General features: G+C 39.8%; 1 protein-coding gene across 1 annotated transcript; it reads left to right on the top strand.

Annotated features, from left to right (window-relative positions):
- The first annotated feature begins 5,336 nt into the window (after positions 1-5,336).
- On the top strand, positions 5,337-9,031 carry six2a (SIX homeobox 2a). Its single transcript, XM_031746776.2, has 2 exons — positions 5,337-6,323; positions 7,774-9,031. The coding sequence occupies exons 1-2, from the start codon at positions 5,764-5,766 to the stop codon at positions 8,084-8,086; spliced, it is 873 nt and encodes a 290-aa protein (XP_031602636.1). The 5' UTR covers positions 5,337-5,763; the 3' UTR covers positions 8,087-9,031.
- Positions 9,032-12,709: the final 3,678 nt, after the last annotated feature.

Here is a 12,709-nt window from a genome sequence, read left to right as displayed (position 1 = left end):
GCTCGGTGTAACAAAATACTGCAAAGGAGCGAGTTAATTTCTTGCTAGGTTTGCAATTTATTGTTAACAACCAGCATCACAAGATGCACCAACTATGCATGAAAGTTCATATCAACTGTAGGCTTTAAGATTAAACAAAAGGTTTACTCTAAAAAGGCTTTTTTATTAGTCCTATCCAATGTAGACAAAATAAAAAATAAAAAAGGAAATAAAATCCTTACTTCATAGTAATGCCTTTAAAAGACGAGGCTGCACACTGTGCCCTATTTTCCAAATTATGTATGATGATAACTATTAGTTCCACACAGGAGCGTGTTTGCAGTCATTTAAAACAAGCCCACAGCGCTGATATAAATCAGTGTATGCATGAAGCTGGTATACCTGCATGTCTGCACACTGCCAGTTTGACAAGAGACAGATCTGAGGGGATTTCACCATAAAGGCAGGGAACCATGAAATATCTGAGAAGTGCTGGAACCGCTCTCCTCTCCAAATTATAGCCAAATACAGTCTTATTGGTTGAGGGGAAACGCCTTGGCAGTGCATAAAGAGCTCAGTGTGTGGCTGAAGTGACCATGCAACTCCTGAAAATAAACAGGAATCAAATGGAGTGATTGATCGAATAAATTACTTTCAGCAGCAACCAACTTCTCTCTCTCTCTCTCTCTCTCTCTCTCTCTCTCACACACACACACACACACACACACACACACACACACACACACACACACACACACACACACAACAGATGCACATATACAAACTCTGTTAACCAGCTTTGCAGAAAAACACACACTTGTAGCGATTTGCTCCAGTGCTCAGACCAACTCCAGTTTTGGTATAGGCATGTTGCAGAGCAGTGTGGTGGTGGTGAGGCGGACAGTGGGGTGTTGGTTGATTAATATGGTTCATTAAACTGTATGAGGCACAGAATGATTTTAATTGTAGGAATTTTTGTTTTGTTTTGTTTTGTTTTGTTTTGTTTTGTTTTGTTTTGTTTTGTTTTGTTTTGTTTTGTTTTGTTTTGTTTTGTTTTTCACAAACTATCTTGCCTGGTAGCTGGTCCATCTACGTATCTGTCGAGTACGCCCTTTTGATTATTTTATGTTAGATCCAGGAAGGTAATCAACTGACAATATGGCAGACTTGTTGAACACTCAAAGCATGTTTAGCCCATGGTTGATTACAATAATACCTTGATGTCTCAAAAGCTTTTACAACCTAAACAAAGCAAAAATAATTAAGACCGAATGTTTTACTTTTACTTCACATTTATAGTTATTTATACTGCTGTCATACTAAATTCATAGAGGCCTACTATAGCTTGGGCTTCAAGTAAAAAAAAAGAAGGTGTTTGAGAAAATCTTTCCTATCTGATTTTGTTTATGCTACTATGTGTGTGCACTCTGTGATGAATATCAACTGAAGGTGATGCTTGATTCACCTTTTAACTGCCATTTAAATTGCCAGGCCCGTATAGTGTAGAGAGGGACTGAAATGTAAACCGTCCAATCTGATGAACCTGCCAAGCGGTCAGAGCCTTTCATGAGATGAACACAGGAACCCCACACAAGCAAATTCACCCACCCCTCTCTGCCCCGCCCCTCAATGCTGACCCCCTCCTTGTTGCTTGCATGTGTGGTTTAGTGAAATCTCCTCCTTGTGCTATAGGATAGCCCTAGCCTCTAGGGTAACAAGATAGATGTAAACAACCAATTATTGGATAGACCCTCATTCACGTCCCCTTAACCAGTACAGACACAAAGGTTCTGGCTTTAATAATTTCTTTCCCTCTATCTAACATTTGGATGTCTTTCCCAAAAAACTGATACTCATCAAGCTTGTGTTGTGCTTGTCTCAGGTCAGTGTATGCAGCAGCAGTCTTACCCAATCCAAGCCACATCCCATTCCTGTATACGTTAACACAGTCTATACAACACACGCACACACACACACATGCATACATCTTGCAATAATCAGCTCAATTAGAGGAGGTCGTGGTGGAGAGTGGCTGAGGTGAGCAGTGGGAGGCTGTGAAAATAGGGGGTTGGCTATTAGGAGAAATATGATCTCTATTCATCAGCAGCTGTAATAATTACCATTTCAGAAAGAGATCCTTCTGATCAAACTGATCCCTGGAAACAAGTGGTTTACAAACACTGTCAAGAGCCAGACATCGGACCCCTGTCACTGCCAATATATAGATACAGTTCTGACCTGGCCAATCCCACTGAGATGAAGATACTTTGTATATGTAGTCATATTGTCAGTGCTTGTTTAACTTTACTCTGATTTGGCTATGGACATTTCTAATCGTTAACCTATCAAATGCACTGTGAATGAGATGTAACAGGCATTTTACAAAACAACAAATATCAGTGTGAGCAGGAGCATGTCAAAAACACAAGTGGGACAGATTATCTGAAAGATTTTTTACCCTATACCTGTAAGAAGGTATAATCATATGAGAGTAACACAAAGACTTATGATAAACTGAACTGAACAGGTGCTCACATGTAGCCTCAGACCTTGTTGTCGTTAAATCTCCAGTGCTGAAGTTTAAGCTGAGATCAAGACATTTGAGCAAAAAAAAAAAAAAAAAGAGCGAGAGAGAAAAAATAAAAAGAGTTCAGTAGGGAGCATCATCGGACAAAGGACAAACTAACAAATTATTTAGCCTCATCACAAATATTTGAGTGTACAGAGTAACTTCTTTGGATTGCTGCCGGTGTAATCGCAGCAGCACATTCGCCACTGGGAGAACCTCGATCATCAAACTCGATTACGGGGCATTTGGGTGTTTGCGTTAGATGAGTTGAGATGATAAGCTTTATCTGAAATCGGTTTAAAATTTCATATCTGTCAAATTTTGTTTACAGGCCTCACAATGATTTTTATTAATAGTCTGAATTAAAAGTGCAAGAGCAGGGTAAAGTTTAAAAAATATGGCGGTTGACATGCAAATTATTATTACTATTATTATTATTATTATTATTATTATTATTATTGTTGTTGTTGTTGTTGTTGTTGTTATTATTATTATTATTATTATTATTATTATAAGCTTAAATTGCCCTCTTAATTTTCTCACTATCCAGGCGAGCCAGGTCGGTGCCGGTCCCCAGACGATTACCGTCAGTCAGCCTAATGCCGTAATACTCTGAGAACTCCGCTTCAGGCGAAACCAAAGTCAATTTATTAAACTGAGGGAGGACACAGGACGGAAACAGGAATGAGGTTTCTCTTAGAAGAGCCTTCATCTGTGGTGATGAACCAATTTCACAATTACACTATTAATTTAATAATTTATTAATTTAATTTTAAAAAAGAGGAAAAAAATGGAAAAACAGCAGCGACTGCGATGCCTCACTGCCTTAGCGAGAAATATTGACAAATGGATGGATTGGATGGATGGACTGTGGATTGTGTAACTTACTTAAATGATTTCGACCGATAATACCATTTTAATTTTACATGCCTGACATTTGAGGTAGCTGCTGTAATTTATTTGCAACTTTTCAAAAATTCTAAAATTCAACTAGGCCTATGACGAAACTGCTCCTATTAAATCATATTAACAACAACAACATATCATAATAATAATAATAATAATAATAATAATAATAATAATAATAATAATAATAATAATAATAATAATAATTCTGCACACTTCATACCTTTATTTTACAGCCGTCAGCACCTCATTTCTTTCTGGAATCTCTCGGAGCTTTTTAGTTTTGCACTGATAATATATGATGAGGATAGAGAGAAGCAGTGTGTGTGTGTGTGTGTGTGTGTGTGTGTGTGTGTGTGTGTGTGTGTGTGTGTGTGTCAAGTGATGTGACACCGAGTGTGGGTGTACCTGACAATCGTATCTCTAATGAAGAGGTCCCATGGTGAGGTGATAGAAATCTACCAACTGGTCAATCTTTGGTTCAGCAGTCAGTAACACGCACGCATGTCCTCGTGTACCTGAGTCCAACTACAAACCTGAGTTTTTGCGCACATCGGGCTGCTGCCGGTTTCTTTTAGGTCGTCCTATCATTTCAACAAGTACCTCATATCACTCACTTCTCCTCAGTTAACTATAAAACCTCCTCTCCTTTTACCCTTAAATACCTTTCACTTTCACATAAGCTCCCCTCTTTACAGCCATACTCTCAAAAAAAATTTAATCGTCATATTAAAATGATTACTTAGGTCTTGTCTTCAGATCTCATATGTCAGTCCAGATAATTTACTCGCTGATGCGCTAAACCTCGTGAGTCAGATGACAGAAATACAGACGGAAATATTTGTCTCACCGGTGTGCTGATTGAAGCCGTTTTTCTTCTTCGATGTCGCCTGCCAGACTTTCCTTCTTCTCCGCTCTTTGTCCCGCACACTCCACTGCACACACGGCCACCTTATTTCCCTATGAAGCGGCTGCACACCTTGAGATTGTTTGCCAATCTGTGCGCTCCTGCAGCCGCTTCCTCGCCACTCATTTAGATATTCATAATCTTTGTCATCACATGCATATTAAATCCAGTTCAGCTCAACACATACTTCGCAAAACAATTATAAGATTTCTTTAGTTGCTATTAATATAGAAATGTCATGTTTATTTAGGTCTAAAACTAATACGACGTATTTGAGAGTATGACTATTAGACAAAGCCTGCTTGTAAAACAAATAACTTTAGTCTAACGTCTTTTTGCTATTTTAAATACCTCTCTGTAGAATACCGGTTTGTGAATATTATAATTAACAAATCTGGTGTCGGTCCACTGCACTCCCACATCAGCACCTTAGAGTTTAAGTCTCGTTTCAATCCTCGGGAGCAGAAATAGTCTGATTCACTTTTGGTCATATTTATATTTTTTCGTTTACTAGAAGAAAAATATACTTTATAAAGAAGTGGCAGCATTTTTTTTCAAACCCGTCTAACAATCTGTCACTTGTTGACAGTTATTTCACGTCTATGGAATAATGAAGACACTAACTTTAAAGTTCCAAGCAATAAGGAGATCTTGATTGATTTGTGAGAGCTGCCGGGGACATGAAGACAAACTGCAGCAGGCTCCGTGCACTCTGGCGCCATCCTTCCCCGGGCTGTGGGATCAACGCTGCTCTTCTCATCCACGCTCCTCACAGCTTTACGCTCTTTGGCTGCCTGAGGTGTCTGTCAACGTGAAGGGGAAGAAAAAAATGTTTTAGAAGGAAAAATCTGAGCAATTCTTCTATTGGTAGGCGGGCTGGTCGTGAAGGGAACAATCAGGTTGATTTTGCCAGGGAGCCACCTCAAAGCATATCGGGTTACTTTGAGTGACAGCGTAACCATGGCAAATAATTTGACTAAGGCTATTGTCTTATCCTCACCATCCGTGGGTCAGATAACCGACCAATCAGAGTTCATATAATCGCTTGTCTTGCCAGCTTAGAATAATATTATTAAAACGAGCCAGCGAGCCCGGTCTCCGGGAGTAGTTTATGTTGAAACGGCATAGAAAAGGTGGAGGACGGTGGAAGGAGTAGCAACTTTCTTTCTCAGCAACTTTATGGAGAATAGTCGCCTGGGGTTTCGCATGGCTGAACGGACTTGAGCTTATTCCATAATACGCAGTTGGACTTTGCCTAACCTTGGGCACTTTTACGTTTTAGGTAACTCTTTTGGGGACTTTTTGCCGCTTATGGACTTAATGCGTTTTGATTTAATGAGACACTGAGAGGAGAGACGTGGAAGTAAGGTACAATATAATCTGTATTGGTTTACTTGTCGCCATGTCCATGCTTCCGACGTTTGGTTTTACGCAAGAACAAGTGGCTTGTGTTTGCGAAGTCCTCCAGCAAGGGGGGAACATCGAGCGTCTTGGGCGCTTTCTGTGGTCCCTCCCGGCGTGCGAGCACCTCCACAAAAATGAGAGTGTTCTCAAAGCGAAAGCCGTAGTTGCTTTTCATCGGGGGAACTTCCGAGAGCTCTACAAGATTCTGGAGAGCCACCAGTTTTCGCCGCACAACCACCCGAAACTGCAGCAGCTGTGGCTCAAAGCGCACTACATCGAGGCAGAGAAGCTGAGAGGCCGTCCGCTCGGCGCCGTAGGGAAGTACCGCGTCCGGAGAAAGTTCCCCCTGCCCCGCTCTATCTGGGACGGAGAGGAGACGAGCTATTGCTTCAAAGAGAAGAGCAGGAGTATCCTCCGAGAGTGGTACACCCACAACCCTTACCCATCCCCACGGGAGAAAAGAGAGCTGGCCGAGGCCACGGGACTCACGACCACGCAAGTCAGCAACTGGTTCAAAAACAGACGGCAGAGAGATCGAGCGGCTGAGGCAAAGGAAAGGTAAGGGTATATTTACTTCTTAAAACAGACGCTTAATCTAATCTCAGATTAGATTATCTTCTTTTTTTTAATCATTGTCACATCAAGCAAAACATAGGAGGTAGTTCCAAACTGTTGCTGAGTCACAGACTGCCACTGCTGACTCTGTGCGCAAAAATAAATTTCTGACCTACATCTGGAAATTTATTTGACTTACATAGCATGGACATATTTTCGGATCTTATTCGATCGCCACAGATCGATTCTATATTTTACTGTCGTAGAAGACGGCTCTCAAACTAAAGTTGCACTGTATGTATTTCTGTGATAACTGTGTAAGCCCCTATTAAAAGTTGAAACGCACGAAATTAAAGACGTGTTGTCAGGTAAATTACAAGGTTATAAACGTTGCTTTTACCCCACTTTTATGTTTTAGTAACCACACTGATTATAACATGAAACTTGACTTTCACGTTAAGATCAGAAAAGAAATATATGCAGACTACTGTGAATCACAGACACTGGATGAACACATGGTATATGCAAGGAAACATATCAGAACATGTATGAAAGATGTTTTGCGGTGTAATTGATGTGGCTTCTCGTCTGGCCTTCACATCAGCCAGGCTGACATTTCATTATGAGTCGTTTGCACATTTCAGAGTTTGGAAATTATACAGTCAGGCATGTAGAGAGGTGTGGGAGATGTGTTTTTGTCAGGTGTTCACTGGGTCGGTGTCTTCTTTCACCCCCTGGCCACTAATTCGAGCTGAAAGCTCCACGTAAATCATGTCTTCCCACTGAGAAAAGCCTCACTGCAAACCTATGAACTATGCCATACGCAGTACGCACGCGTTTCAGAATGATTAGGCCTGTCATTTATTTAGAGCTGTGGACGAGCTCTCCTCGAGTGGCCGAGGGCTTGCTCAGGTTGAGCTTCTTCACAGGTCACTATGGTTAAATTAACTTGCTCTGAAAGTTTCATGCAAGTTCAGTAGTCAAATGGATTTATTATCTTCCAGTCACTCTTTACTACTGATACACTGACACTGCGCTTCTGTGGTGAATTGAGCCTCTAATTATTTTTGCTGGCTTACTAATTGCATCTGGGCACACGTGCCTGAATGTATTCTCGTGTGAACATTAATAAATAATCAGACTAAGAACTGATACATTAATGAGATTATTATGGCTGTTGTAAAAGTGTCACAACCCAATAAATATTCTAGGAAACACAACAGAATTGTGTGTGCCACTTTAATTCAAGTTTGTGTTCATGTTCATATTTTTAATGCAACCTTAAACATGTTAAGCTAAATTTAGCTGGTGTCTTTGTTCCTGTAGGTTTTACTCCGAGATATGAAAATTTCAGTTAACCTAAATCTGCCTGTTTATTATGCACTTTTTCGCAGACGTGTTGTAATTCCGCATTTGTACCAAACTGATGTGTGATTTTGGTTTCTGTTCGCAGAGAAAACAACGAGAACTCCAACAGCAACAGTCACAACCCATTGACTTCTTCTATTAATGGAAATAAAACTATTTTGGGGAGCTCGGACGACGATAAAACACCTTCTGGGACTCCGGATCACACGTCTCCGAGTCCGGCTCAGCTCCTCGGCGCAAACCCCGGTTTACCGTCCCTGCACGGCCTTGCGCCCCCGCCGGGACCCAGCGCAATCCCGGTACCCAGCGGCCCAGACTCGATGCACCATCACCACTCATTGCATCATGACACCATACTGAACCCTATGTCTTCTAATCTAGTGGACCTCGGCTCTTAAAAGCCGTCACTGAAGGGAGACGGAGAGCGCCATTTTTGGGGGAAAATAATTTACGAGGTGGTGTGAGTTAAGCTTCAAGCACTTGCGGCACGGTGCAAGGCAGACAGACTGGAACACTGCGAAAACAGCCACCGTAACAAATCATTTAGTCTCATATTCAACCTTTAAAATCTTTTTCAACAAGTGGAGAGGGGAAAAACCTGCCAGTGAGCGCAACACCTCCTCTTATCCCCAAACTGAACGAGCCCTTGTTTCGGGGATTTTCTAGAATCAAGAGTTCAGAGCAGAGCACTTAAGAACTTTCCAAATATACTTAAACAGGACCCTACCGAACTTTTTTTTTTTTCGTTAATTCGCTTGAGGAAAATATAATTTGGAAAAAGTAAGTAAAAGTAGTAGTTTTTTGAGATGGCTTGTTTTACTGCAGTGCTGGGGATAAAAATTTGATTAACGAAAGAACAGAAGAAAGGAAGGAAGAAAGAAAGAAAACTTTACCGGAATGTAAAAACGTAATATGTTATATTGTTGAAAACAATAACAATAAAGTGTCTTAATTCTTGTTACTATTAGCCTACAGTTGTTATTTTAGGGGTTTAGATTAGCCTTTATCACCAGACTCTATAGGCACAAAGTTAAGGGTACCCATCGCCTTTCTGTTTACATGGGGTTTTTAAAGAGAGCCATAAACGGTTATTTTTGTTTGTTTGTTTCTTTGTTTGTTTGGGGGAGGGTGGGCTGATGGAGTATGCCAGTTAAACGTGTCTCATAGGGGCCGTGATAAGATAAAATATTCTAACCCCTTGATATTATTGTTATAATTATTTGCATTTTCATTTGGGGAGAGACTGCATGTAAACTCTGCGATAAATGATGAAACATAAAACGATTCACCTATAGTTTCATATACCCTTTACAATAAAAAAAAAAAGAAACACGTGGAATAAAGTCGAGAATTTCTTTGATTCTGAATTATTCTTGACATTTTCTTGGCATTTTTTGTCTCTTACGGGTCACCTCCTTACAATATTTTAAAGCCATATAAGCTGGAGGACAAAATATATAAAACTTTAAGAAACATTTTTTAGAGCATCTGCAGGTAAACGTCGATATTTACAGTGTTACAGAAATATTGCTTGAACGATAGTATTTATGATAATTTGTAGTTTCAGTTGAGGATATTTAGACATTTTTTCCCTCCAGCTCATTTATGTAATTTTAAATGCAGAACAACGCACAAACCATGTATTCAGCCTTATTTCCTCTGGCTTTTTAAATGTGCTCTGAGCCACCACTTCCCAAAGTTAGGAAAATACATAATCAGATAGCATTACTGAAAATCAAAAGCTGTTAGCCTCTGACACATATATCTCCTGTAAGAAAGGGGATATTGTCTTCTATGTGTGGGCAGACTGTCGGCATGCACGGGTCGATATCCCGGGATTATCTGTTTTCTAATCATAAACGCTGCGAGGGAACCTTAAAGGAGGAAAATGCAAAGCGGCATCTGTTGCTTCCCACGGTTGCAGTTTTAAAAAAATAGATAGATAGATAGATAGATAGATAGATAGATAGATAGATAGATAGATAGATAGATAGATAGATAGATAGATAGATAGATAGATAGATAGATAGATAGATGATTTTTCAATTTTAAGGACGTGAGGTCAAAGTTCATCCAAGAGATTACTGCCGATTTTAAAGAAAAAGAAAAATAAACTCCACACGCAGTCCAGTGTTTTGTAAAAACAACACTAGACTTGAAGCATGTGGCATGTGGCCATGGCAGGCAAAGTTGGGCGAAATTTAGACGTGCTTCCCCAACTGGGAACCCTGACGTTCGAGTGATGACACCTTATCTTTCCGCGCTCAGTCCGGGAGAACAAAAGTACCGTAGTGTTTGGAGTAGGAAAAAAACAGAACTGGAAACGACCGCTGAAAGAAGACACTTTGTTTGAACAGCTTCAGCCGCGCAACACCTCCAGCCTCCCTCCCGCCCCCTCCTCCCCTCTGCTGCCTGATCAGTTCGTGCAGAATAAACCTAAAAAAACATCTTTTCTGCTTTTCATATTTCCATTATGAGGCTTTAGTACCTCCCCTATTTCAGGTTTCGACAGGCCGGCGCGTGCTCGGTGTATTTTCTGGTGTCTTCTGTATCTTCATATCAGAATATAACAGTAGCTTATAGTTTCATAATTTTCTTACGTATTGCGTGTTTATATTGATAAATGTTACACATTATGCCTGATATACTATAATATTATTTTACAATATTACTCGCATGTTTTTTTAAACGATGCCAGCATATAGTTCATAGTTAAGTGGATGTTTTGGTTCACATGTTAATGGGTTGCAAACTTTTTTTTATATGTGAAACAAGGGCGAAACACTCTTTTATTCGTTAATAAGTTATCCTGTAGACCCAGGTGGCTCTAATGGGAGTGCAAATATGAGAAGTGCTCTCAGAGAGTGCGCGAACTGTGAAAGATCAGTCGCACCTTCCTGGGAACAGCTTCCTGCGCCTGAAGGTCAATTACATATTGAACACAAAGCCCGCAGGTTGTAATTAACGAGGATTTAAGTACACATGGGTCTATTCACAACAAGCCCAAAACAGCGGCATTTGAGGAGACATAACACTGAATGTTTGGCCTTTCACCAAACCAACCCTATAACCCTACAAAGAGCTGTGATTTTCGTCTCCTCGTTCTTTCACTCTCTTGTTTCCCATAAGGCTTGAAATGTGAACTTGAACTAGTATTATGAGTGCGCCATGTGTGCCCCGGAAGTGGAGGCTATTAAACGTTTTTTTTTGTTTTTGTTTTATTTTGTTTTTTGGACAGAAGATGAAAAATCTGCCAGCATTGAAGAAAACGCCTAACGAGGCGCACTGACTTAATTCTGCTAGGCTGGCTTATGGGAGTAAAGGCCCTCCAAAGCGACAGATGAGGGAGGAAAAACTGTTAGACAGATGTATCTTGTCCTGGTTTCTTCATCTGTAGGGTATTTAATCGCCTGTCAATTCACCACGCAAACAACACCGTAAAATAGAAGCGAATGCCACTTTGCCCCAAGACCAAAATCATGAAACAATCAGGAGAGAATGCTGAGTCCTGGCCTCGTAAAGATCACATCCATGCACTTTCACAGCAAAAGGCTTGTACTAAGCAGAGCTGTTCTGATCTGAGATCAGTTTTAGTTGTTATTATTGCATCTGCGGACTGTCATTAGCGCAAAAGGCATTTTACACACGCGTTTTGCCCGGTAGGGTGGTGATTTTTATTCATTCAGTTTGGTTTTCTTGACTAAAACAAGAAGCAAAAAAACAGAAAAGCCAAAATACGGACTCTTTGGTGTTAAAAACCGCAGACTTTGTATTAAACATTAAATACTTTGTTCCAGGGTCCTGCTGCAGGCTTTAGTAGCGATTATTTATTTATTATAATCATTGTTTATATATTTATATATTTTTGGACTTGTCCTTTCTGCAACTTTCACTAACTATGCGATATAAAACAGCACTGATTTTTTTTTTCCAATTTTCGAATGAAACAGTCTGATTTGAAAGTTTTTCAGCTGTTAAACTTGTGCTAAAATTGAAAAAGTTATTTTCTCTTTTTTTAAACTGATTTATCAGATCTGTATTCGAGCCGTCCTTTACTCATAATATCCCCAAAATAAGTAAAAGGGCAAAAAACAAGGCGTTACCCTATTAATCAATAAGCACTGATTGTTATTGATGCTGTCACACTCTTTAAAACACCTAAGAGTTTCATTAAAAATATATCATCTCCACCTGTAGATTTTTATGTTTACAGGCGGTTTATGTATTATTTTAAAGCGCAGATTAGGAGAATATATTTCCCATCACCTGAACGTTTAGACTGCAATCTGAGAAGAAGCGCTGTCGTCATTTAGGACTTTGAGTGACGATTTTTTTCAAAATTCATCATCGACTGAGATTTTGTAAAGAAATATCTTTCAGATAAACACGCGATAAAGATGTTTTGCTCGCTTTTGAGAAGATAAAACCACTGAATTATTATTGAATGAGTTATAATTAAATACTGAGAAAATGTATTTTGTTACTATGAAAAACAGAAGCTTTAGGATTTAGATTGTTGTTCTGCATTTCTATCTCTTCTCTGTGGATGAGTTAATCAAACCTATTCAATCCACATACTTCACCAAATCTGAATATAAAAGGTTTCTTTCAATACACATTTAATCAGGAACCTTTTGTTAAGTGATGTTAACACACTTAATAGAAATGTCAGCTACAGTAAAGGTGGTTATAATGTGACACGTTATTGGCCCCAGTGGGGAAATTCTCTTTTCACTTAGACCCCCTTCAGGGAGGTCAGAGGTCAAACTTTTATGGCAGCAGCCTCGGAGCTGGAAGGGATTCACTGTTGTTGCTCAAGGAAACTTCAGCAGAGCAGATAGGCTTAGACTCAGGTCCTCTGAGTCATGAGCACTTTTAAAATGAGCCTCAAAAAAGTTACAGACAAAATGTGCAGCAAATGACGACTCTTTGATTTTGTTGGCAATTTGAAAAGGTTTGTGTGGCTATGAGGAAGATAAAATACAGAACTAATATACTGAAACAAAGGATCGCATTAATGT

Source organism: Oreochromis aureus, linkage group 13, assembly GCF_013358895.1.
Source record: "Oreochromis aureus strain Israel breed Guangdong linkage group 13, ZZ_aureus, whole genome shotgun sequence".
Classification (NCBI taxonomy): Eukaryota; Metazoa; Chordata; class Actinopteri; order Cichliformes; family Cichlidae; genus Oreochromis; species Oreochromis aureus.
The sequence above is the reverse complement of the archived record's forward strand: the minus strand, read 5'-3'. Positions and strand labels throughout refer to the sequence as shown.